Raw genomic sequence first — 27,679 nt, 5'->3', positions numbered from 1 at the left:
AACGGCTCGAACGAACCGCTCGAACAGAACAGGAAAGCACCGGGAAAAACCGAGAAACTGATTGATGAGTGAATTAGTAAGTAACGTCGTGTGTGAGTAGCAAAGGATACCCGGCGATGGTCGCGCAATGACAAGGCCGTAAGAGGACATAACGAACCAAAACGATTAATCGAAAGATACACGGTATAATGTGGCATTCCTTTATCGTTAATGCACAGCTAGTCATCTAAGTCTAGGGGCAACGACAACAATCATACATGCCGCAGGGCCGTACAAAATTCCAAAAGAAGTAAAAAAAAAAAAAAAAAAAAAAAAGAAAAGGAAAATCAGAAAAAAATGAAAAAAGTATATAGGTGTAAGAAATTTAGGAAGAACTGTACGAGAAGATCGCGTCGAAGGTTACGACCTCCGCTGACGTGGAAAACGTGGATCCTGTGACGTTGAATCTGGCTGCCTCCTCTCTGTCTGATATCCGATGTTAAACCTGTGGTTGCTTTGAAAATTTTCAGATACACATAACCATGCGAGGCGAAGCTTCATGGCAAACGTCGATTACTTCCACGCTCACTCGCACACACGCAAAAAACACACGCGCGCGCGCACTCTTGCCAACAAGCGTATCATATGTTATCATATTACGATTTAATTGTGATTTATCGCCGTATGATTTCAGTCAGAAATTACATTATTGCAATATCGTGTCAGATCATTGTTAAGTTCCAATTAGAATAACAGTCTTCCAAGAAGGTTTTAATTACGGGCTGCAAGACTGCTGGCTAAGAAAAGATACGATGGAAAAACAGAAATCATTTTGATAAATGACAAACGAATCGCAATACGACGTAATATTTCACATGTTACCGAGTCTCCCCCTTAAATCGGGAAAGCAACACAATTATCGTTACCAGCTCGTCTGCTTGGCACATCACTTAGCCTGTTAATTCAAATTAATACGTAAGATTATCTGAGATTCTTGAAAGCTCATCCTTTCTAGTTAAAACGCATTCAGCTTAATCTGCTCGTAAATGCAAATTGCACGACCAGTCATTTCGTCTTTGTGACTTGCAATCAAACGTTGCATAACTCGTGCCACGCTGAGTTCATCCATTTAGAGGAGAAAATTATTTTAGACTTCCTAAATGCATGGCAGCGCGGCGGATTTTTGCATCCGAATCGTTCGAGGACATTTTGACGAAATTTTCCCGATATTTTCACGCTTCGGATCAATTATTTACGCCGAAGATTTTTATAATTCAACGTGATCACTTCTATAATAAAATAACATCCTCGAATCCTTCTTCTGAAACGAGATTGAACATTCGATATTCGGATATTCGAATGAACTGAAACACTCGTTTCGAGAAAGAGTCGAACTTCAAATTCGATGACCGTCGTACCTTCATTTTTCTTTGATCTTTTACATTTCTCTGCATCCTGCTTAACGCTTGTTATATTTTTCCTTTATTATAGTCAAAAGATATACCTTCCACGTTGCTGCGTTGCGCCGGAAGTAGCAGAATGTGTTTTGAAACCAGTTGTAGATCTCGTTCAGCGTCAATTGTTTCTCCGGCGACTCGATGATCGACTGTGAAAAAAAAGAAAACAGAAGAATTCCCCAAATTCAATTTGTCATTTTACAAAGATGGGAGGTGTAAAGTAATCCTCACCGGTTTCTTTGAGTGTTCCTTTGAAAATTAAATCTAAAAGGGGGCGCTCTTAGGGGACAATTCATTCGATATCTGAATTAATCAGAACGCTAAAGGAATATGTCTAATGCGTATCGAATGGTTCACTCACCTGTCTGATTAATGATGCATACGTGAACGGCGGTCTGACATCGGCGTTCTTGTAAAATTCCCTATTTCGTTGAATTTCTGAAATATACCAAGAAGCTTTGCTTGTTTCATTTTTCAAAACGTAATGAGTATGAAAACGGCAAGAGTTACGCGGAACCCTTACGCGGCCAAGGGGTAAAAGTTCATCGACACCATCTCTTTTCGCGTGTCTCGGATGATTACTTAAATTTACAACTAACAAGCAGTATGCTAACGTTTCAAGCATCGTTTAAAGAGATGGTTGTCAGCAAAATTTTTAGAAAAGCCATTATTTGAAAACGTTATGTGTTCATATTTTTGATTTTTGTTACAAAATTAATTCGCGTTACTTAGTTCTTCTCTATTCTTTTTTCCAAACAAAACAATAAATAAACAATTCGTGACGTTCGTGTGAAACGAAAGGGGATCAGCTTGTATTTGATCGCATGCTCAGAAAACAAATATCGAATCAAAACTATGTACGACATTCTTAAAACTAGATCAAAGATTAAGCAAGAAGCGATTGGATATGATTTAGGGTAGATAGAAACGGATACTTCTTGTCAAGCCTCGTTCATCCCTCTTTGTAGAAAATCGGGGATGACGATTGAAGTATCTGAATCTCTATTCTACAGGGCAGAAGAGGAGTAAGGGGATTGAAAGAGGTGAAAGTTTTCTTCCTGCATGCAAAGGGTGCACCCTTTAAGAAAATCCTTAAAGCCACCAAAGGAGCGTGGAAAGAAGGTTGACAGTACCTTGTTGGACGTCAAGGCCAGCACGCTCCAGCATGTAGGGCAGCCCTACACGGTGGGGAGGGCGGGCAGCACAAGAAATAAGGAAACAACAGAAGCATCGGTAAGAAAGAAGTTCGAACTGGCGTACGTTTAGAAATTCATTAATTTTTGTTCATTTTATTTTTTTTTCTTTCCTTTTTTTTTGTTTCTTGTTTTATGCTCGTTTATATCTTTTATTCTTTTCTTTCTTTTTGGTTTATTTCGACTTTTACTCTTGGTTTAATTGTTTTACACCTTTCGCACTCTATGTACCTATTAGATTCGTCGCCAACAAGGTTTCGAACACTGTAGCTCACGTGACATTGTTGCTACCGTGAATAAATCTGTGCGTGTGATAGAGTTTACGATAGGAAAAAAGGCACGAGATCAAGAGAGGACCGTAAAGAGCATTTGCTACAGGATTTTCTTTTCGTCGGGGCATAGTTGACAAGGACGAGCCGGGAAATGCTTTTTAAAATATTGTTTCTCAATTCGGAGCATAAATTCACTATCATCTTCAGTGAAATTATGTTAACTCAAGTGTATACGGCTTTATTCGTAATCTTTTTAGATTAAGATTAAGAAATAAATTGGCGAGCGAGACAAAAATAGCATTTCGCGGGTCGCACGTTTCCCCGACTGAATTTTGGTTAAATCGTTACCTTCGTTAATATCTATTCCAGATCTATCGACGGCTACTCTGCGCCTTACAGTGCCCTCGTCATACAGTCCTACGAATAGTATTCAATTTCTGAATTTACATATCTTTCGTTTCACCTTTCTCAAGACGATATTTTAATCCTTTCTTTCCTTATACATATATCTCTTAAACTTACATACTTGAAAAATGGTTCTTTCAATAAACCGTTAATGAATCTCATCGACAGTTATCCATATTACTTTTAAATTGATTACCGGTATCTTTTGTATGCTAACCACTTTCTTTATCGCAGGTAAAACGGAAGAACGCACAACTTCAACAATGTCAAACACGATTTTTCGATACTCCTGACCGGTCCATGACAAGAAACTTACTAATCAGAAATACGTGAAAGATAGAATATAATCGTGAAAGTAAAAGATGACAGAAAATACGAGATGACCTTACCTCCTGCCAAGGAAAGAGCGGATTTATCACTGATACGTCGTCTGATGGGCCCTGCCATGCTCGGCATCGTTGGCATCGTAGGCATGCTACCTGGCATGTTCGGCAAAGGTGGCATCCCAGACATATTCGACATGTTGGGAATAGGTGGCATGGGCGCACCACCTGCGGAGGGTGGCAGCTGTCCACCTGCTGGCGACCTGACCGCCGACACCAATGCGGACATCGAGACTGGAGACACTTGAGAGACGCCGAAGTTCGGCGGTGGTTGGCTCATTAGGGCGGTTGAGAGATTTAACTTTGGTATACTCGAACCCGTCTGAAAAAAGAATGAGGTGTTGTATACTTGGCGAAAGTATTTAGAGCCATTGATTGCAGGATTTCGATGACTCTATCGATGTTTTTTAATTCTTTAATAAAGCTTAAATGAACGATCATTTTGTAGAATTCATCAAGCTTTTTGATTACTCTTGCACGCATGTGTATTTTCTCACAAACCTATAGGTTCAATTTCTTACAGGTCATTGACACGTAAGTTAGCGCTCAATTTTTCTTTGAATTTCTCTCAAACATCTGATATCGTGAAATGCAACGAATATCGTAATAAATAAATATTTCCGAGTGTATGAAATCCTCTGACGAGTAATCCATAAACTCGGAAGCCATAAACTGAAAATGTATTATATTTTACACAATACTACAATAATGTATTAGGCTTTCAAATCAGCCTTGAATTTGAGATCAGATAGTAAAGCTGAAAAATTACTGTACACATACACTGCTGATTAATTTGACATTTTAGGAATTATGAGAAAAAGAAGAAAGAATAAAATAACGTTATCATTTTCTGTAGCCTTGATAAATCCTATTAAAAAAGTTAAAATACGCTTTTTTATACAATTAAAGATATCTGCTTAATGTAAAAGAGGAAAAAGAAGAACGTGTAGAGCTATCCCCGGTAATATAATTCGTTACAGCATATCCATTGTTTTATGCCGATTTATAAAAAGTTATAATAAGGTTGGAAGTTTCTTTTTTATTAATGAACAAGTCACATTCGAATATGTTGATACGAAATATATTCCAGCAGTACGGTCTCGATATCAGAGATGATCCGAGCAGAGTGCGGGGGAAGAGGGCGGCTCCTCCCTTTCGCGTTAAAATAATTAAGTCGGCCAGAGAGGACGAGCCACGCAGCCGCACGGAGAGAGGGCTAATGCGATATTGGTATTCTCCGACTGTCGGACTTGTTAGAGGTTTTAATTAAGGCGATATAAAATCAACGAGGACCCGATGAATTATTAATGCAAACTTTATGTATAAATTAGCGAGTCTACTCGGCGGCGCGTTAAAACTGAAACTGGCGTTGTTGTTAGCCGCGGCGAGAGCTCGTAAAATTCTCCGAGCGCCGTGAAAATCTGGCTTTACGACTACCGAACGGTGCTGCCAGAAGAGTTTACCATCCCGACACGATCGTTAGGAAACGTTTTTCCGGATTCTGGCCCCATACAGCGTTCGTTCCACGTACAGAACCGCATAACCTACCACCTTACGATTATTGCTATCCATATCGCTCGTATATGACTTGTACCATCCCTATAATTTACGCTGACATATTGTTTTTCTCCTGGTAACTTTCGATCGAACAGTTTCTAATGGCTACTTTACGAGAGTCCTTATTGCATCGAGCACAGCTTGGACAGCGCTATGCAGAAACTGCTTCAATATGCAAAATTTGGAATTTTATTATTTAATGTATTCTATAACGATCGTGTTTGGTAATGCGAACACTCACCGATGACTCGGAGGACTTTGGTGGTTCGGGGGAAGCCATTTGTTTCGCCACGTGCAGATGATGCATCATGGCGGTTAGCCGGTCCCGTTCCTTCTGCAACTGAATTTCCAGCTGCGAGACAACTTGCATCTGAACCCTGGCCTGCGCCGTAGATCTGTCGTCCAGCGTGTGCTCCGTGTTCAAGTGCCTGCAGTATCGTTCAAAAAGTTAATTTCAGTTCATTCTCTTTTAATTAGCACAATCATCATTGATATGTAAATGATAAAGAATTTAATCTCGATATATTTTGTTTACTTTCTTCATTACGTAATTCCATATAATTCGACTTTAAGATGTGAGATTTCCAGTCAAACGTGAATTTTTTTTTCTTTAAGGATTCGTGCTATGTTTATCGTTATTATTAGACATCGCTTAATAGGTAAATGGTAAATTTCCGTATCAACTCTGAAGAATTTCTACTTACACCGAAGAATTATTCGAGAACCCATCCCTTCACCGCGAATCCTCCAGCGAAGACTAATGAAATTATGTCGCGAACAATGTCGGGTCGTTTACGGGGAAATCAAAGCTTCGCCGCGTTACAAAGAAACGTTTGTCTCTGGCCGTGGTGAATCTTATCCCACGGGACACCGAAAGAATCGAGTTCCACGATGGTCTGAGGGCTGGCAACGAGATTCCGTATTTAAGAATTTCCGTAATCCTTCTTCGTCGCCGGCCGGTGTATCGCGAAGGGTAAAAGAGGGTGAAGAAAGGAAAAAGAGGGAGAGAGGTTGGTTAAGACCAAGAATACGGGAAGGTCCAACGGGAAGAGGCGCAGGGAACAGGAGGAAGGGGATTAGACCGAGAGGCATAACGATGCGGTCGAATGTCGTGAATATTAATGAGACAAAGGTAATTAGCGTTTTCCTTTTTTTCTCGTCCTTTTTTAAGTAACGGCTTGTTTGAGGGAGTTTGCGGCGACGAGCCTCGTGATTACTAAGGGATTCCCGTCGACCGAGGGAGGCAAATGCTGCCTCTGCTTTGAGACCGATGAAGAAGGTGCCGGATGTCAATGAGATACGCTGACTCGAGCGATTTTTCTACACTTCCTCGAGCCAACCCCTCGCGAGTGGCGCCTTCTCTTAACTCATTCCACTGGGCGAAATTGCCGACTTTATTCTTCGCCGGTTCTTCTCTTTCTCTGCCAGCCCAAGAATCACTGTCTATCCCTGCTGCGCTGGGATTTACCTACTTTCCGGTTATACATCGCGGGTCTCAAATAGCAAATCGGTTGTTAACGTCGGTGGATTAAAAACTCTCGAAGTTTATATTGTCAATATCCTTCTCCGTTTCGAAGAAATAGAATTAACCCTTTGGCAACGTGGTAATATAAACATAGTATTAATAAATTCCTTCTTAAACGACCGATTAAAAATTATAGTATCGTAAGTTAAGATTTTAAATGTTTCAATGTTTAAAAGGATTTCCCACTTAGTGTCATAATTAATGAGATTTCGTTAATAACTTTATTTCTTGTCGCGATACGTTTTCATGTCTTTCCAGAAGTTATTTTCTAATTATCGATTAGAGGATTGACAAGAGCGATCGACTTCAAACCTCTGATTACTATGATAGCGATAAAACGGTGGAAATTTGAGAAATTTGAGGACTCACTTAAGGAATGCTTGATAGTCTTCACAAATAACTTCACAGCCTGGCCACTTGCAGACCCCATGGCCGTACAGGGGATGAACCTTGTCGTTGGAGGAAACATCCAGCGGTTTCTCGTCCAGAGGAGTGGTTCCGTTCATCTCCGACCGCCGACTCGACACTGTCGAATTGAGAAGTCCTGCGATAGTCCGGAAACGAACGTCGCATTTTCCAAGTACAAGCAAAAGAAAGAACAAAAAGTATGTGGAAAGGTGGTAAGAGGAAGATGACAAAAGGGAACGATATCGAGAATACGAAGGGAAATTCGACTCTCGATCGTTGATGGATCGTGGAGAATTTCTGTTTACCATTGAGTCCAGCCACGGATTTTGGAACGTTCGAGTTCTGGTGGGTTTCCGGACCATCCGATGTGTCCGATTTCCACATTGGTAGACCTTCGCCAGGTTGAAGACCTGTCAAAAATTTCGCACATATTTTATTAATAATCCTTCGAATACTTAAAATTACAAAAATTCTAACAATCTAATACTGAGCGAGGAATATAGAAAAAATTAAAGTGTTTTGATATATTTACCCCATATATTGTAATGTGTTATTCTGTCTGGATTTCTAATAAAGTGTTTATTTATTTGTTTAATCGTTTATTTAACGACCAGATTTATAGGAGCACAATTATACGTATAGGTAAAATGCGTGATCATTCTACGCGAACAAAAGCATTTCGACAAAGGAAACAAAGATCGAAAATCAAATTACGTATAAATGTCAAAAAGATCGAAATAGATCGATTAAGTGCAATTAGCCCACGCTGATCCACGAGCTCCAGCTTTGAAAACAGAAACAGCTATTTCTAGTCTTGCTCGTACGACATATGCATCAAATATTTAAAACTATGATGAAAAAAAAAAGTACAAAATAGTACAGAAAAATAGAGAATTAAGGAAATGTCATAAATAACACGTACAATATGGAAAGAACATCACTTCCCATCTTTCGTTTGCAATTCTTCGTCAAATACTACAAGTTTATTTCAAAGCGTGAATTTTCAAATCGAAAGCACGAAGAGCATACGTGAACGAGGTTCTGTCGCTTTCCTGGCCCTATTATTCCACCCTTCCTCCTCGGTTCTTGTACGCGCGTCAGAAAGAAAAACATGGTCGGAACGAGATCCGACGCAACCGAAACACTTCTGCGCGGAAAGTTTTGCCCAGGGTGAAGTAGAAAATGAGAAAGTGCAGAGGGAGGGAGATTACCTGACGGGATGGTCTTGGGGTTGACCCGATGGATTGTTGTTTAAACGAAGCTTCGACATTAGCTTACTTCGGAAATTACGCGTTCCACGTATATACCTAATAAAATTTACTGTAGCTCTGCTTACTCTTAATGATGGTCTCTAAATGTTCAAAGTATAAATTGCTTTTAGGAAGAATAACACAGAAGTTTCTAAACTCGCTTTAGTTCTCGAATTGCATTCCAGTTTCAACAAAGAAGATTTCTAATATTCTAAATAAATCTCTAACATAAAGTTTCGAATGAAGGACGATCCTTTCATATTTTCCATTTATTGGCAGAATTTTTTAAATATAATAATAAAACTGTGCCATTGTATCGAAAACGATTGGAAACATGCAACAGTATTAAGAAATTCTGTTCTATGAATTCTAAGTTTATCGATGAGTTCACTGGCAGACCGTGAAAACACTTTTCTTTCGTTTCCCTATTCTTCTATTTTTCTAATATCATAACTCTCTAAAATTTCTACCATAATTAATAATAATATTCCTACCTGAAGAAGGATTGTGACCCTGAAGACCCAGACCCTGTTGAAGTAGGTATTGGCTCTGCGTAATTTGTAGCTGCTGTATGAGACGTTGCTGTTGAAGCGCCAGTTGTTGAAGCGGCGCAGACGCCTTCTTTTTGTCAGCCGTTTGTAGCAAATGCGTCTGTTGAATGACATTAAGCTGCAATTGTTCCTGCAGTTGCTGTATCGCCTGCTCCAACTTCTTCCTGCCTAGCTCCGCAAACTGGTGTTGATGCTGTAAGCATTTCGACAAACAGCCGTAAATTTGCTCGTTAAAATTCTCCGCGATTTACACACCTTATAATAACACTGGAAAACGAGAAACTTGTTGGGGGGGGGGGGGGAATTTCACGTTGGAGGAAAAAGAAAAAAATTGAAGGGTGGAAAAGTTGCATCTTGACGCTGCTGAATAAATCTCAGACGCGGATAATTCGCAGGGGGAGGCAAGAGAAAGACAGGGGGCAGTTGATGGGTAGCCAGAAGACAAACAACGAGACACAACGGCTGATGGCGATGCTTAATTGCTTACCTCGTCCCCTCTGCGTTCATTCTCCGTCTTTTCTAAGCCTGGAGGATATTTTAAAACAAACTCACCAAAGTAGGCACGCCTTATAGTATCATAGTACAAACGAAAACTGCGCCATTAACGAGACACGACAAGGTTTTATTAAAGGAGTTTTATTTTTTCTCTCTATATATAGAAATAGTAGATGTCACCTCATGATGACAATGATCAAAGAGCGCTAAATTCTCGGTAATTGAGATCGTCTTTCGCGCGAGCTCTCGCAATAATCTGTTCGAGTGGACTGTCTAAATTTGTAGAGTAAAGCATACCGGTCAGGCCAGGCCGCTAAATAAATATTTGATGCCTCTATCGAAGCTATCGAGCCTGTGTGCGAACCTCGTATGACGATATGTATTTGCGTTAAAACGTTCTTTGTGCTGTTTATGGGTAACGTGCAAGAACGGTTCCACGTAGATATTCGAAAATTATCGATATTAAAAAAATTCAAGGAGTAAACACTGGTTATTAAAAGTGTTTCTATCCTTATTTTTTAGTAGAAGGTCCTTTCATTCATTCTACATTTCATTTTACTACATTTTTGCGGTCGTATGTAACTACCAAATGATACGAAAATTGATACATTTAAATCTAATTAAGCAGCCGTAAGGAAGTGCTATGATAAAGACGATGGAAGTGCAAATAATTTTTGTAGTCACTGTACCAAAAGCATAATTACGTGGAAATTTTTTTTCCCACGCAAACGTTGATTGGAAGATAGAGACACTGTTTGCTGAGCATCGAAATTCCCAGGTTCGCTGGACGCGAACGCACAAATTTCCAAATACCTTTATAATTAACATTACGATAAAATTCCTCGATGGGAAAGTTCGAGAGCAAAAAAATATTGATAATTCAGGAACGCGATGAAAATTATAAAATGTTTGGAAGTTTCGAATAGTTTGAAGAGACACGTTTATTTGAAAATGTCGGTATGAATAGCTCGAGACATTCTTTCGGAGGCTGTTATCCTCTGAAAGGTTGTCCGAATGTTTGTATAAGTGCGGTAAAGGACGAGAAAGAAGAACGTAGTCCATCAAACGGACGCTTTTTATAATTAAAATTATCAATGGCCGTTGGAGGGTGATAAAAGGCGGTCTGTTTACCCGGCGGAGTATCTGGAAGATGTTTAACTATGCCAAGATGCAATGCTTGCTCGGTAAAAAGGACAAACTTCGCTAATGTACTTTGAAGAAGCGACACAATAAACTTGGAAGGATCGACCTATGAAACTTGAGATTCCTTCGCTGCAACAATGGAGGTCCGAAGAATGGAATACTTACGTCCTTTAGAGACGAAAAGTAGCCGAATCGTTCCTGATTGGACGCATGCTCCGACGAAGAGTCCTAGAAGAATAGAATCAATCTGATGTCAGTCGATAGTTGATTGACGTAACCCATAAAATATATTACTTCTAATAAAATTTAACAACACATCCTTATAGAGGCTCAAATGCGAAATTAAATACAAGTATTATTAAATATTCGATATCCTTGGTCTACACGATTCATGTACTGTCTTTGCTGTACTTAATCTTTTTGATCTTCCAATAATTGATTAAACGAGAAATCTAATCTTCTAAATATAGAAACTTTTACGTAACAAGCAAAAATTAAGTAAAAGTGAGTAATAACCAAAGCACGTGCAGAGTATTCTTAAAAATATCTGAAGAAAACCACAATATTTAGCCAGTCAAACAAATCTCTATTTAACTTTCATTTCTTTAGGTGTGTCCGTAAGATTTGAAATCTGCATAAACATTCGCAGTCTAGCCATAACAACGTCAATCCAAATTACAGGAACCTAGTTCAAGAAACTTCACATTTTCCAATAACTTAAAAAGGTTCTGTTATCATGGCAAACAAAAATATTCCAAAATCTGATTACCTGATGATGTTGCTGTTGTTGTTGCTGCAAATAGAGTGAGTGTTGCTGCATGAATGATTGCAGTTGAGTAGGGCTGAGTATGTGTTGTTGGAGCAGCTGTTGCATCTGATGGATGCCGCTAGCCGGGCTGAGCATCATTTGCGGGGGGTTTTGCGAGGGTGGTGCCCCTGGCGGCCCTCCTGGTGGAGGACCTTGCGAAGGATTCGGCGGCGAACCCCTCTGAGGGGCCTGTGGACTTTGATGAGGACTCGGTTGGGGACCAGGCGCCCCCGAACTCGGCTGTTGCGATTGCTGCGTAATGATAGGTTGCTTTTGCTGGGTCATGGGTGCTGCTGTCACTGTGTGTCCAGCGGGACTGAGCTTTCCATTGCTCTGATACTCGATCGTGAGTTCCTGTTGCTGCTGCTGTTGCTGTGGCTGTTGCGGTTGCTGCGATTGTTCGGTCACGCCGCCACCTATCTCGTTCCGGTTGTTCTCGCGGCTACGTACCGACAGCCGATCTCGTTCTCGGTTCTCGCGTTCCCTCGACGAGGGAATACTGTCGCGTGGTTGCTGTTGCTGCTGCTTCAGGGCTGCAAACAGCGAAGTAGCCTGCAATACGAAAATGGAGATCGAGAGCTCGATCAAAGTCGGTTGCGAGCTGTCTCTGATTTTGTTTTCTTTTCTTTTTTTTACTTTTTTTTCAATAAAATGATTGATTGTCTCATAAAAGTTAATTCTTTCTATCAAACTTTCCAGGGGATTTTTGCAATATAGAAATTACATTAAAGTTACTTTGTGATACAACAACGATACAAACGATAAGTTTTTGGATTAATTTAAATTCGGTGTTCGTTTAATAAGAGATAAAGGAGTTTCTGTTTTGGCGACACCGGTAGTTGTACGAAGTCAAACGCGAGATAACAAGAAAGGGTTGCTAGAGATGGTTGTTGCAAGGGACGAAGAAACCGGGCGAGAACGAAAAGAGGGAAGAAGAAGCCCCGGGGCGGAATATTCATGATATAAATGCCGTGTAATGTGCGCGCGTTAAACTTCCACCGTGTTTTGAGCAATATTGATCTTATCTAATGGTATTCGAGACGTCTTGGTATCCTTCGTCATGATTGGTTGGCTTCGAGAACACCGAGATGGAAACTCGGTGTTGTCTGAATCGCGTCGACTCCAATCTTCTTACTTTGTTGTTTACGCAGCGAGATTTGTTTTATTAAGTTCTATCATCAAGTAGATTGCAGAGTGTAAAGGCGGAACATTGTGCTACTGGTTTCGTCTTCCGCTCTTTGTTAGTTTCTCTTCGAAATGTCGTAGAAGGAACCAGTTAATTCAACGACAGAAATTCTTGAAAAATTTATCATACGTAAGTTGATCATACGACCCAAAAATTTTATCATACATTGCCACGTAGCGTTCCTTCCTTCCTTTCACTTTCTTCCCTCCCACCCCTATCTCCTTATTTTTATTTATTATTCTTCCTTCCCTACCTTTTAATTCTCTTCTATTTCTTTCCGCCTTTTCTTCACCTTCTTATCTTTTCCTTCCTTTATTTCTTATCCTCCACTCTTTTCCATCCTTTCTTGCTTTTCAATTTTACATTCCCTTTTCCAATTTCCCTCCTTGCTCTTCCATTCCTCCTTTAAGCGGACCGACGCGAAAGGAGAAAAATTTTGTTACATTTACGGAAATGTAAAACAAACATATCGTAATGTAACAGAAACTCTTCGTCGATAAACCTTTGCAATATATTTATTTAAAAAAGTCTGTAAAATGATCTCGCGAGTAAATGTAACATTGAATTTATCGTTCGATTAGGATTAATCATTTGGATGAATACCAGCCAACAATGGCTCGGCTTCTTTTTCCTTTCCTGCTTAATCGTGTTTGTAGAAATGTCCTCGACTTGTTTGTAAGTTGCATCGGAACTTGTTTTCGATTCCTCGAAACAAGCAAACACGCCTCTGTCGTGCAGAGGCTGCTTAGGATGCCTGTTTCGAAACCGCATTTTCGCGTGGCCTGGAGACGATTCCTGACGAGCAGAACAACTGAGAACGCATAGTGAATCCTGAAAACTCGCGTCGCGATCGAAGGTCGTTCTTTGGTGGACCACAGGAACGCGCGCGCGCACTTTTCGTTGAATGGCAAATGCGAGCGAGAAAGTTAGACAGAAAGAAACAGAGAGACAGAGTTCCGTCAGAGGTAAATTTAAAACGAATTCCTTTCTGCTCTGCTCTGCCGTTTTTCTCGTTCCCAGTATGGAAAGTCAGCCTCGCGATTGTTTCTTCGAGCGTGAAAAGCGAGTGTGTCTCTTGGTTGATCCGCGAGTCCTATGCTAATCTTATTTGTGTACGATTACGTATGTTTATAACATGCAAAGAAAGTCCCGACGTGGAGGCGCAGGGCGTTATCAGTGTTTAGTCAGGAGTGGTGGCGTTTCGTCTCCGAAGTTCGAAGCGGACCGACGCGAAAGGAAAAAACGCGTCGTGGAAAAACAGAGGAGGAGTCGCCGCTGGAAAATCCACGCTGATTCTCCTCAGGAAAGCTCGGTGTACCCGATTCGTCGATTTACGCACGACGTTTCTCCGTTCGACGGAGACGAAATTCCACGGGAAAAGAATTTTTCAAAACGAGGTCCCCGAGGAGTCGGCTCAGTCGCCTTGGAAAAAACAATAAAAAATGATTCGAGAGACGAGAAGCATGAGTGACAGGACCGTTTACTCAACGAAATTAATGAAAAGCAACGATCGGCAGGAGGTTTTAATCCACTTTAGCCAGAGACGCACCGCCCCGCCTAGATCGCGATCCTTTAATTCGCTAATTAATACCGAGCTCGTTTCTCCTTCTCTTATTCATCTCTCTTCGCTCTGTCTCGCTTCGATTGCTTCTGTTTTAACGAAGAAACGAAGAATCTTGAACGTCCAACGTCGCCGTGTCACCATAGGGTGAAAGGGGTGGAAAAATCGCAGGCGAAACGAAGTAGAGGGTGGGTTCAGCCCACGAAAAAAATGGGGGCCAAGGGGGTGCGCAGTGGGGTGTAGAGGGGTAACGACGAGCAAGCTCGACGTGTGTACACGAACGGGGCCAAAGGAAAAAAATATAAGGGTACAGAAAGAATGAAAGTATAAGAGCCGACTTTGAAGGGCCATCGACTACAGATAAGAGGGACTCCTAAGACTCTTTTAAGAAAAGGTTAAATAAAGGTCGGGGAGCCGCGCTTGTTGTTGGCTGTTCAGATTCCTTCGACCCCTTTCCTTCCCTCCCTAGTCACCGTAACGCCACTTATTTGAATCCCGAAGGCTCCTTCGACTTCAGTCCCGGCGCTGCTCCACTGCTACATGGCCGTCTCGTCGTCGTCACCAGACCTTCATATCTTTTATATATTAGGATTTTCACCAACCATCCACCCCCGCGATCCTTATATATATATATATATATATATATATATCCCTATATATAGATATATATTTCTTGCTCTTTTTTTCTCTCTGTTTACTGTTTGGATTTATTCCAGCTCCCCTGACCTCTCCCTACGCCCCGAGAGAACCGCACCAAACTACTGTACGCCCCCGCCTAGCCTGTGTATATGAGTTCTCCGGAGACCTCAGTTTCCGTCTTTATACTTTCGATTTCCCCCCTTTGGTTGAAATCTCTTCGATCCTCCCGCTTCGTCTTCCGCTTCATCTGTCTCTGAGAAGCGTTGAAACTATCCGTGGCTGCGCGCAGTGCCGCTCCCATGGTACTCGTCGTGAGTCACCAAACATTTCGTGAAATATACGACAGCCTGACGCGAGCTTCGTTTCGATGGCGAGAAGTAACATTCGAGGTTGCGGTGATTGCTTGTTTATTTGAATCGAGACGAGAGTGTCGCGAGGAGAATGCCATTCGGAGATTTGTACTCGGAATCGAAAGATAATTTCGCGAATTGATATGTCTGAGGCTATGGTTACGGCGGATACGTGTTCGAATGAACTGAGAAATAGAGTATCTGAAAAAAGATGTAGCTAAGATGTAGCTCGTAGTTACAATGGAGGCCTGAACGAGACATTTGAAGATGGAAATGAATATACTCACAAGAATATTCGTTCCTTAGTTTCATTATATGAGTACATGGTTAATGTTCAATTCTCGATAAGCAAATTACTTACTTTCATCAGTTCGTTGATTACAAGAAGATGACAATACTCGTATCAAATTCCAGGATAAATTTAAAAAATACCGTCTTAATCACTTTCTTCTGCTCTTTAATTTATCGAGTTGATTAATGTTCAGACAAATTTGACAGAACATTGTAATCATGGCCTAAGAATCTATATACTGATTCTTCTGGCGTTAACAGGAGGATAATTTTATCAAGAAGCACACCCGCTACAATCATAGCCTAAAAGAGAAGAAGTTTGAGGAGAAAGGATAGTTTCGCGTTTGGGACAGTGGAATTCGATCAATTTGAATTCAGTTCGATGGAAATCGATAGGGTATCGTGAATGTTCGACTCGTTACGTTGCCACGGTATCTGGAATGTTTATTTAGCGTCGTTTTATACGCGCCAATTAAACTGCACGCACAGAGAGTTGCTGTGAACGTCATCGGAACACTTGTTACAGGAAAGAAATAAAAAAAACGGGGAGAGAGAAAAAAAAGAGAAAGAGCGTTGTCCAGGGGAAAAAATTCGGCGATTTGCACTGTCGATCCGTTTATTCCACAAATCCGAATCGGATTTACTTTCTAGCTTTCCCTCACGTTCTATATTGAACATCCCTTTTGGATCTGTTAACCGTGATATTTTCATAGCCGCGATACGCCATAGCAAGAATGTTCTATTATGTATGTATTGATTAAAATTCCCGCTCGGATCTCTGTCCATGGACCGAGAGCGTACTCGCTGTTTGATTGATTTTTAACATCGTAATACCGAACGCACCCAGAATTTCTTCATATCGCAACGTTTTTAATCGGCCGCCCAAATTGTAACCGATGAGAAAGCAGATCTACCTATCTCGCGTGTATTTTTTTTTCTTTTATCCTTTGCATCTATTAAAACCAAAATTATGCAGTAATTCATTAGAATAATACATCATATATATCACATGTCTTGGATCAATTATCAGAAAAACTGAGAGAAACGAAAGAAACTTTTATGTAACAACGTCCAAAATTTTATTTTCGATTATAACAGAAGTGAGATTTTCGTTAGAAACGCGATCTTCCTCTATGATTATCTTTTTATAGGAAAATTAAGACATAAATCATTTTTTATAACACTGATTCCACACCATGCTACCATCCGACTACTAAAATCAGAAAATCCAAAAACTTTGTTAAAATTTGACGCGTTTGATCTAGGATATTACAATTTCGATGAATCGCTGAATAACTTTCGTTTGGTTTTGTGAGACTAATCCAAAAGTAAATGATGTTTATGTAATATATATAACATGGAAAAAGATACAATATATCCAAGGGAAAGCATTATGAAAGTATCACTATAACATTGGAGCTTGCATTCCTCTAACCGTGTTCAAAAAATAAAAATTTGCATAAACGTCTGCAGTCTGGCGATTAAAATTCGAGCAATTTATCGAAACGCGCAAAATCGTTTGCCCGAACAGCGTCGAAAATGGAGCAGCGCCTGGGGTACAAAACAAGGGTTGCGCGGAGATGTCCCCGTCTCTCGTTTCGTATTCACGTCGACGGCCAATCAGAGACGCGTCTCTTTACACCCGCCTCCTGTTGACGTTTGTCATAATATTTTAATATTAAATCGCGTTACGACCAGCCATGCGTTCGCATAATCAGACGTTACTCCCTGGCCGCCGTTTATATACGCGCGACTGTAAGTCTCTCTCCGGGTGAGAGCAGACCGCAGTGTGAACACACCGAACAGGGTGAACGAGAGCAGGAAAGTAAGAGAGACGAAGGACGCGACACGGAGAAGGAGCACTCGTCACCCCTCGTGCAGTTCCACGTGAAATGTGGAATACAAATTACTCCGAAAAGTCCCTATTCCCGGAGCCGTTTTCCGTCATTCGTCGCGGCACGCAGTCCCTATGAATTCGTCGAATAATTCAGAATTAGAGAAACTATGCGTGTCTCTTTGGACACTGACGAGTCTTTCGAAAGACACGTCTGCCTCTTCTTCCACTATCGCCGATTACTTCCCTACCCTTATTCTATACCAAGTTACTAATTTCTGCGCCGCTTCTAGCTATTCCAAAGTTCAGACACGTCTGAAAATTCTAACCAATCCTAGCCATATAGTAACAGGTAAGGACATTCGAGCCATCTGAGCTTCAACATCTTAAAACTCGATCTTGAACTTTGCACAAATTGGTCAAATTGTGTATTACGAAACCCCATTAGTTATTAATACGATAATGAAAGAATATGGTATATTTGGGGTTCAACAAGAAAAGAAAAAAAGAATATATCTCTGGTACGGTTATGTGAGTCAGCGAGGAGGTACTATATACGTAAGAATTAATAAAACATTTCACAATTTTACTATTTATTCCGCTACAAATATAGGTAGCTTAAAAATTGTCTTTAAAAACCGAATTTAGCAAATTACTTAGCTTGACACAAATAATCCTACCTTAGCCTATAACGATTTTCAGATCGATAAGAAACACGAGCAAAGATTAAAGAAGTTCAACGACTTGGAGTAGAAAAATAACTCGATCGATCAACAAATTGATTAACCGATTAATACGAAAATTTCCCAGAAACCCGATGGGTCGTAGCTATTCGATAGAAACGAGGACATCTAAATGATCCAATGACTTTGTTCGAAAAGGATCCTGCAATATTGAGAGGAATTAACGATTCTGGGAACGTCTGCGTTGGATGGACGGGCCGGTCCAGCGACTAGGAAGAGATCCATAGAAAAGAGAAAAGGGTGAGTAAGCCTGGTAGGGGTAGTAGGTTTCCTGGGACGACTCACTAGCCAGCTGGATATTTGGAAAATGGCTAGAACCAAGCGGACGGAATGTCTCTGGGCTCCATCGTTAACGGCCTGTGTACATTATAGATGGTCCCGTGATTGGTTCGTCAGCCTCTCAAAAACTCCAGCTCCCGTCGTCGTAGTCGTTCCTCCTCTTCTCGTTCCGTGTTGTTACCTAGCTTCGATTCCCGTTCTATCGTTTCGTAGGTTCATTTCAGCTGGCCCCAACCAACTACCCCACCTCGACTGCCTTTCACCCCCTAGACTTTGTCTTTTTCCAATCGTCAATTGACAATGTACAGAGGCGGCCTTTCACGGGTATCAATTAGTAGGATTCGCTCGTCGCTGATGTCCGTACGATCTCAGCTTTCGATCTCGCTTTCAATCCCCTTTTACCTTGTGTCAATTCGACTGCTCTATCTAATAAAGAGATCGACACTATCGGTGAATTTTTTATCGCGCAATTGTGAGCCTTTCGTTCATGAACTGAGATATTCTCTTTGGTAAATTTTAGTTTCGGTTCGAAGTGTTCTTTTCCAGAGGAGAACTGCAGCAATTTTCAAATTTTTTAATAGAATTACCTTAAATTTTATTAATATCGAATACCACGAAAGTCGTACGAATATTCGTTATATTATTCATCGTATTAATTATTCGTTATTTCAAACTTTGAATATACGTGATTTATATCAAATTTCTTTTACTTTGATACGCTTTGTTATAATTATAATCGATAGAAATTATTAGCGATTCTGAGACTCATGCTTTAAATCGATGATACAGCAAAATTTAGTCCTATCGTCTCGTCAAATTTTCAAACTTTTCAAACATACTGATCTACTACGATAAAAATTCTTCCAGTAAATTATAGACATTCTCGTAACCACAAAAATAAAGTCAGCAACGCAGAAACCACAATCGTACGAGCGAAAGAATGATCACGGGAAAACGGAACCGGATAGAAGGAAACAAAGATTGGGGCGGCATTATGCAAGGTAAACGTTGCCAGAAGTATACCCTTTCCCGTAGGTATCCGCTGTCTGTATGTACAAGAATTAACGCATAGAGGTTGGGAGTGTCGCAGCTGGGTAGGCGAGATACAGAAGGTCGGGGGTGTCCAGAGGCAGAGAGCGCGTGGTGAAAGAGCACGAGAAAGGGGCGAAGGGGGTCGGAAAATTGGGGAGAGATCGGCGGAGGGTGAGAACGAGAACGGATAACAGAGGAAGCTGGGACAGAGGGTGCATCGAAGAGAGTAATTTCGGCATTCTGCGGGTTTGCTTACATCCACCGGTTCAGCGATTTTCGTTATGCGTGCACCGGTGAACGTGCACCGTTGTTTCTCCACGGTACACAGTTAGCCTTCGAGAATTTTTCCTTCTTTCTTCACTCTCCGATACGAACGAACGAAATGTTACTTGTGAAAGTATTTGAACACCTATACACTCGATGATGACATAGAAATCCTTCATGCGCGTATTGTGTGTGTTATATAAAATATTTTGAAATTTCATTAACACTAGAATGAGACGAAGGCTGCAGCTATTATATGATTAAAATTTGAAACCAATCTAAAAATGTATGTAGAAGTTACAAGGCATTTACTCTAAACATATGTTTAATGGAAAATTAGCGTATAGCATATGTAATTTAATCATATAGCAGGTGTTAAAAATGGTCCCACAGAATATTGAAGTTTCTTAATACAATGACAATGGACTATTTAGATACTTTTATGATTATGACGTCTCGTATAACACATATAATATATTCGAATATTTTTGTAAATTGGTTTGTCTCTCAGGAAGTTCAAATAAATAAAGTCGTATTGTATTTATCTGTATTCAATAGTGTAAATATTTGAGCACGTTAAATAAAAATCCAAATTCTCCTGAAATCCGATAGTCACGATTTATCGAACAACAATACGAAATAGTATGTTTTTCGTGATTACTCAATTTCATGCTCAATGGACGCAAACTTTATTCCATTATCCTTTCTCTGGCCTCGTTTACCGATAGATTCTTTCTACCCTTCATCCCCTCGATGACAAGCAGCGATAAAACGCGAAATATTTTGTTTCTTCCCCCGTACGCTGCTAACTTTCGCCATTAGCCACTCCTGCCCCTTGATCCCCCCCTCTGGTTTTCTCTCGGGGGCGAAATTTCCGACTTGGCCCGTCGAAGAAAATGAAATAAAGGATGTATCTGTTTGGCGTAGCCCATAATTTCCCTGTTTCTTGACCCCATCTTCTCTTCCATCGTCGGAGGCCACAAGCACACCGTTGCAAGCCTGTGGGCTACCAGTCGTTAATGAAAATCAAACAACGGAAAAATTACATCCACTTGGTGGTAACCGTGCGTCCCACTCTTTTCCACCCTTGAGACTTTACAGGAGAAAGGAGTGGATAGGGCGCGCAGGGTGTTAGAGGGGTTTGGAGAACGGTTTTGCCTTAGTCAGCTTTTCCATTCCTCCACTGCATCAGCGGCCCAGCCAAGGTTTGTACTCGGGTAATCGTGCAATTCTTTCCTCGGGCCTTTCGCTTCTTCTCTTCGTCTTCCCGCTATTAATCATCTCGCGCGTCTCACGCGGGAAGGAAAAAAATTACGAGCGCCGCTGTTTTTAGGACAAAGGATCTTGACTTTAAATCGAACTTTACTCGATTCTATTTTTTTTTTTTTTTTATTCTTTTTTTCTATTTTCTTTTTTTTTTTCATATAATAGTAGACGCATAGTAGACGCAGTGCAGCTTTCTTCTTCTTGATGTGTAAACTCTTAGTTCCTAGATAGGGGTTGAAGAGCGTAAACGTCTCAGAAGAATCGTGCCAAGAGAGAACGATGGGAAATTAATATCGACACGGTTTATACAAGCAGAAGACACGTCTGGATAAACGACGGTTGTTTTCTTAGAACAATGTTCGAGGCCCCTTTGTGCCGGAAACTGGTGTCTACGCGCATCCTTAGGCAATCGCCGTATAACCTGCGCGCCGTGTTTTACTTTCGTTCCGGTTAATAATTCAGTATCAATTAGTGGCCGGTTGAATTATAAAGGAACCTTTCATCGTTCCTCGACGTTCTGCACTGTGGATTTCGTTGCTTCTTTGCCAGACAGCGAAAAACAGGGGGTGGCAACTCCGTGTCACGCCACATCTCAAAACTTCTTATACTCGCAACTGTATTAATCGCAACAGTAATCCATCGACAAAAAAGATCTTATAAAACTGAAATATACTTCAAGAAATAATAGACCATAGCACACGGTAGAGTCTTGATTATCCGATCTCGTTGTAACTTATCTGCGTTTTAATCGATTATACTTCTGTTTGGACGAGAACGATCGACCAAAAGAAAAATCACTGACGCATTCCATAATCATTCTTCTTCGTCCAATTAGACGTTTTATCATACATACATACATGTAAACCTACATACGATATACTTTCATACGTACATCAATAAGAAACCTCTTATTCTTTCATTAATAATCGACAAATTAATGATAATTGATAAATGCATAATATTCGGATCAAGCGATCAGAAATTTAGATCCGTAAGGGCCAGGAAACTGTACAGACAGAAACGCACGAACAATACGTGGCACGATTTAGAGACCATCGATGCTTTTTTAGCAATTCAGAGTTCAGAGTTTGCCGTTTCGAAAGAGAGAGGAAAAGAGAGCAGAAGGAGAACCAGTCGGAGAAGAGACAGAAAGGAAGGCGGTGAATAATGGAAAGTAGCGAATTCCTTTTCTGCTAGTCGCGGCCAGACGAGCTCCATTAAAGTCCCTAAATCCCCGACGTACTCCACCCCCCTCGCGTTGCGCGACTCTCCCTCTTCTCACCCTCTTGGTGTCCCTCTTCGTACATGGACGGATCATGACCAAGCATACGGGCGTTCGCTTTTGCTCGTAGACGCATATTTATTCGCAGTCCATTTTGGTTTGTTTGCACAAACGGGAGAGAGTCCGTCAGGCCGACGTCGGACCTCTGTTCTCCGCTTGTGCCATACGGCCGCCGTGTCTGTCCCGCTGCTTTTTTTCCACCGCCTCTCGTCGCTTTCGCATTCCTACGCTTCTCTGCTCACTTCCGGTGCTCCATGAGTAGATATCGCAAGGGTGATCGTCACCCTCGTCCTCGGAATATCTTGTTTCTTTTCGAATCTCGTCACCCGTCGCCTCTTCCAACGAGGACTTTGTTCCTATATTTGTACGTCCAGACATTAAGTTTCGTGTCTAAAATATTTTGTCTCTTGACATCTGACAAAAGTATGTCCAATCACTTTGTGGAGAATCGTGATATTTGGAGGTATCTGTCAAATTTGTCGCGACAAGAATTCACAATCTTTCTGGTGTCTCCTTTAGATAGAAACATGAAGTTCCTTGCTTCGAGCTTGTGCTTTACATCTTTTGATAATTGACAAAAGTATCTCCCATAATTTAAGACAGAATTGTGGTAATTTCCAGCGTCCTTGAAATTCTTTACACGACAGAATACCAAATTTATCGTGACGAAAATTAAGAGTCTTTCTGCAAGCTTCTTCGCGACGAAACATAAAGTTTCCTACACGAAATTCGTACTTCGCATCTTCTGATACCTCGCAAAATGACTTCCATTCATTCCTCAAAGAATCCTATAGTCATTTCTGCTATTCTTGGAATTCTTAACGCGATAGAATATCAAATTTGTCGTGGCAAGAATTAAGAGCTCTCTCCAAAGCGAGCTGGAGGCTAAGGCATCGGATGAAATCGCGGTTAAAAATTGTACGCTATTACTCAAGTTCCAGAAGCGGAGCAGTTCCTCTGATGATACAATTAAGTCCGGCAACAGCAGATTTTCCGACTTGGAAAATTATCCGATATTTTTCACGCGGCGGGATGCGAGGGTACGTCGCTGGATAGGGGACGGTCGGAAAGGGGTGAGAAAAATGCCAGGTTGTTCGGAGCTCAGGAATTAGGAGGACGACCGGGGAAATGTCGAGAAAAGTATAAGGCGACTTTTAAACACCACGAAAGGGTAGTCGCTTGTTTTACTAATGAAAGTTCACGACGTGAACTGATGGATCAGGCCAGCTTGATTTATCGCGAAAATAAAGCTCGCCAATTAAAGCAGAGATTTCTGCAGAAATGAAAAGAATTCCGCGTGATTTTCTGACTAGAAACGATCTGTTGTACATCCACAAAGAGACCAAGCTCGATTTCTTCAAGCAGAGTAGAGGTTTCGCTAGTTTACATTCATTTATCCTGTCACCCCTTCTCGTACTCTTACGGCGCCTTAACGCCCGATTCTTCTTCCCTCTCTTTAATATCGACATTAATATTCAAGACGGCGAACGAAATGAATATTAAACACAGTAATCGTTTTAACTCTAGTCCGGTGATAATGTTCGGACCTCCGAAGATACCCGCATGCTCTCACCTTCGGCGGTTAATTTATTCCTCCAATTTCTTTGCGATCGCGCACGATTATTAAATTACCAATGAATCCGACGAATCTCTAGAAAACAATTCACACGGCCAACAAATTTTACATCGCCTCACCTAACCTCAAAGACACGTAGCATCTAGCCAATGAAATAAGAATTCCTTAGATCGAAAGAATTTCCATCGACGATGTTTCTAAGTAAATCACGTCTCAGCCGGGAAGTCGAGGAGAAAGGAAGCAGCAGAGGGGATGGTTCCCCTGTTTTTCCTCGCTAATTCGCCGGGAATTGCGCGAGAAAGGAGGAAGCGTGGTCGCGAGAGGAAGGCTTGCTCGTCTCGGTACACGAAAGTCACATTTGTATTCCGTCAGCGAAGCCAGCGGAATCCGGGGTGCGCTCTAAGATCGCGCCGGATGAGGTGCTTTAAAAAGAGAAAAGGAGTAAACGCGAATAGCAGGGCTCGAGGGTGAAAAACCGGGAGAAAAGGTGCCGCTGCTATCGTCGTCGTTGGTCCGTGTCTCGTTTGGAACAACGGAGATGTTGGAACGGGCGACTACAAGAAGGGGGTAGCTGAACAGGGGTCGGAGTTGCAGGCGCGATCTCGCATATTTCATATGCAAGGCGCCTGTTTTGCTTGGCCCCGGCAATATTATTACCATATTTTTCACATAATGCGTCCGCGTGTATGTCTCTTATTTCACGTGGCAACCAACCACCGCGAAAAGGATCGTCGCGGAGTCAAACGAGAGATCGAACCTGGCCCCGGGACCGGGCGTCTTAACGTCTTATCATTCATTGCTCGCGCTGCTGCTTTTTATGGGGGTTACACGCGTCGCGGACACCCACGATGAAAAGTTTATACGCCGTGATTCTGACTTGGAAAGAGGCGGTTTCTTGAACTCTGGCGAGGGTGTGAGAAGTCTTTAGGAGCGAGCACACGAGATATATGAAAGCTGAGATTCTTTGGAAGAATTTGAAGCGCGGTTTTGATGACATAAAGAAACCCGCGAGTAACATCATAGTATTGAAGAGGACAAAATATGGAAATCGATTAGTTTCAATCTTCATTTGCATGGAACGGAGGTGAGAGAAGTTTGGAACACTTAAATACATAAAGATACAGCGACTCATGAAATTATTTGTACGATTACCGTAGAGTTCTTATGAATTTGTCATGCGTGTTATATGAAACTGTAATGAGATACCACTATCGTGATTATATCGATAAAATTTGAGACCAACCATCTGAAAATGCGTATGAGTTATGGATTATTCATTACGGACATATGAATAGTAGTCTGAAATATGGAATTGGTATTAATGATTGTTACAATAAATATTTTGACTTCATGATGTATGGAATAATTGATTGTCAAATACCTTGGTTATCTCTCCGAAATGTGTCGTTCCGATAAATATCTGATAAATTGTATATACATTTCCAGATTCTTTTCCAAATGTTTCCAATAAAACTATAATAATCGCGCTTCATTACAGTAATATGTAATAGCTAACAGACGCTCAAATACCTTGGTTATCTCTCCGAAATGTGTCGTTACGATAAATATCTGATAAATTGTATAAACATTTCCAGATTCTTTTCCAAATGTTTCCAATAAAACTATAATAATCGTGCTTCATTACTGTACTATGTAATAGCTAACAAACGCACGAGTAATATCATAGAATCGATTAGTTTCAATTTTTATTCCTATCGAGGCTCGTTCAAGCGCGATAAGTCACAGTCGTCCAGTGAAATTCCCCGTCGCGTGTAAACACATCTCAATTAAAGAACATGCACCGTGAGCTATGTATGTACTCTGGCTGAACAAATTATCACGAACACACCCCTGCGCACAATGCTAGATATATTCGAGCGCTATTTCGTTTTATGCCGTTCAAAGCTTCCCTGCCGCACCCTGTAAACACGGTTAAACTTTGTTTCATAAGAGTCACTCGAACGTTACGCCCGGGAGAATAAAAAGCTTCAATTTTTTTCCTCTATCTGACCGGGACATGTGTTTGGTCGCGTTTCACGTTGTTAATATCAAACATCGGTCAACAAAGTGTCCATGTTTCATGAAACATTTTGTGTCGATAGAGCGAGAATCAAAATTTGTCCTGTTCCATCGTCCATGATATTTCATTGTGAAATTTTTAAACTACAACATTCTATTTCCCTGTTAATAAGATTTACCATTGATATTCCAAAAACGAGATTCCCCTAGATATTTATTTAATATTATCGACGTAAAAATCTGGCAGTCCACGAGTTATAAGAAAGGGGTGTTACTATGCCGTTCTGCAAGGAGAAGGCTCGCACCTCGAGAAGCATTTTTCCCCGCGAAAGAGGGCCAAATAAAATTTTAGAGTCGCCGAGAACTGTCGATACGATCGGGGGAAACGCTTCGCTTTTCAATACAACGGCCTGTGTATCCGAAACTACCGGCTCACCCCCTTGTTCTTACGTGTACAACGCGCGGGACCTATTCGTGTGTAGATTCCAGAAAATTATGGCCGATAAAGAAACAAATTCCGAATTCCACTGAACCGGGGCGTTATAAACATTATTCCGCTTGTAGCAACCCCTTTTTCCAACTCGAACGAATCGTCCGATTCCTTCCCCCGAATACGATTTTCGAGTATTCCAAGGCGAGTAATAAACAACGCGAGATCCCACGTATATATTTCCAAGCGATTAGAGACGCTTCGCGCAGATCCATTCTCACAGCGCTTTTGTTTTGCACGAAAAATTCAATTTACAGGACTATCTATTCTGTTGAATCACTGGCTTTCCATAGGACACTGATAATTAATTTTTATGCTGACACGAAAAAGGAAGTGTAAAGTTGATGGTTGAGTACACGGATATTAATAATTTTTATGCTAGAAATTATTTCCTATATTGATGACAGTCGCCTATTATTTTATGTGATACATTATACTTAGACTACGGATTTTTATATAACGTTTTAATGAATGGAATTAAAGAAGTAGAGATCAAACAGAAATTTATAGAGTCGTATAAAATCTAAATAGGGATTTCAGCTAATAAATATTAAAATGAACTACAACGAACTCTATCTTGGATGCTTTAATATCATATTATATGGATTCAGTATCTTTTTACACTTTCAAATGTCGTATAAATATTTAAACGTCCATAGTGTAGTTATACCAGATGTAACTCTGTTTCCTAAAAGTATAATGTTTCTTCCTACTGCTTCTAAACACTTTTCACCCACACTTTTAACATTTTTTAAATGTTACATTAACTAAAGAAATATAATTTATGCAACCGAATTCCAGGAATTTCTTAAAAGAACCTTTCCCTATTTAACAAAAATATTTAGATTGGATGAATATACCAATCTTTACTTATATCTTACACACCAATTGGTCAGATAAAATTAAACCTTGGTAAATCGTGATCTAAGAGAGCAGCAACGTGATATCGAAGAGGCAGGTAGAGCTGTACGTATTCGAAATAGATATCGGGAACAATGGTACGGAGGAGCAAGAGGGCAGCGAGCAAACAAGCAAGAAACTGTTAATACGGAGAATCGAGCGAAAATTCCGCGTTGCGTACAAGTTCGGCAATGTGGGTCGAATTGTTTGTACAAATCGGCCGCGTTTCTCCACGTTTGTACACACTTATGTACACCGTCGCGTCGATCTGCGTGCTCTCGCGAAGCACAACCGAGCCGAGCTTCGAGATACGTGGGCGTTGAAGACTCGCATATGGCCATCCCCTTCTTTCTTTCTCGTTCGTTCAACGACGTTGCCATCCTTCCAAGACCAAGCCACTCTATGTAAATAGTTGTGTAACGCGGTATAAGAGGCATTAAATAAATAATAGTCGTACGCGGTCCATGAAGTTGAAAGGAGAGCGCCGCCCGTCGAGAACAGATGTGTCAACATTCGTCCTGACCGTCGCTTCTTCCTTCTT

General features: G+C 40.9%; 1 protein-coding gene across 20 annotated transcripts in view; it reads right to left on the bottom strand.

Moving 5' to 3' along the window:
* Positions 1 to 27,679, bottom strand: part of LOC126922525 (forkhead box protein P1-like) — a 216,907-nt gene that overhangs the window by 13,113 nt on the left and 176,115 nt on the right. For 12 of the 20 annotated variants that reach the window (XM_050735179.1, XM_050735167.1, XM_050735168.1 and 9 more), the window contains 10 exons: positions 11,388 to 11,978; positions 10,784 to 10,846; positions 8,924 to 9,173; positions 7,485 to 7,589; positions 7,141 to 7,315; positions 5,488 to 5,674; positions 3,696 to 4,011; positions 3,250 to 3,318; positions 1,798 to 1,874; positions 1,484 to 1,585 (listed from right to left, as the gene is read on the bottom strand). In XM_050735179.1, the coding sequence (XP_050591136.1) occupies positions 1,484 to 1,585; positions 1,798 to 1,874; positions 3,250 to 3,318; positions 3,696 to 4,011; positions 5,488 to 5,674; positions 7,141 to 7,315; positions 7,485 to 7,589; positions 8,924 to 9,173; positions 10,784 to 10,846; positions 11,388 to 11,978 (1,935 nt within the window). Of the gene's footprint in view, positions 1 to 1,483; positions 1,586 to 1,797; positions 1,875 to 2,569; positions 2,615 to 3,249; positions 3,319 to 3,695; positions 4,012 to 5,487; positions 5,675 to 7,140; positions 7,316 to 7,484; positions 7,590 to 8,923; positions 9,174 to 10,783; positions 10,847 to 11,387; positions 11,979 to 27,679 lie in introns of all 20 variants that reach the window. The other 8 variants (XM_050735169.1, XM_050735174.1, XM_050735177.1 and 5 more) reach the window with 5 other exon arrangements.

Source organism: Bombus affinis, chromosome 12 (genome assembly GCF_024516045.1).
Source record: "Bombus affinis isolate iyBomAffi1 chromosome 12, iyBomAffi1.2, whole genome shotgun sequence".
Lineage (NCBI taxonomy): Eukaryota > Metazoa > Arthropoda > Insecta > Hymenoptera > Apidae > Bombus > Bombus affinis.
The sequence above is the reverse complement of the archived record's forward strand: the minus strand, read 5'-3'. Positions and strand labels throughout refer to the sequence as shown.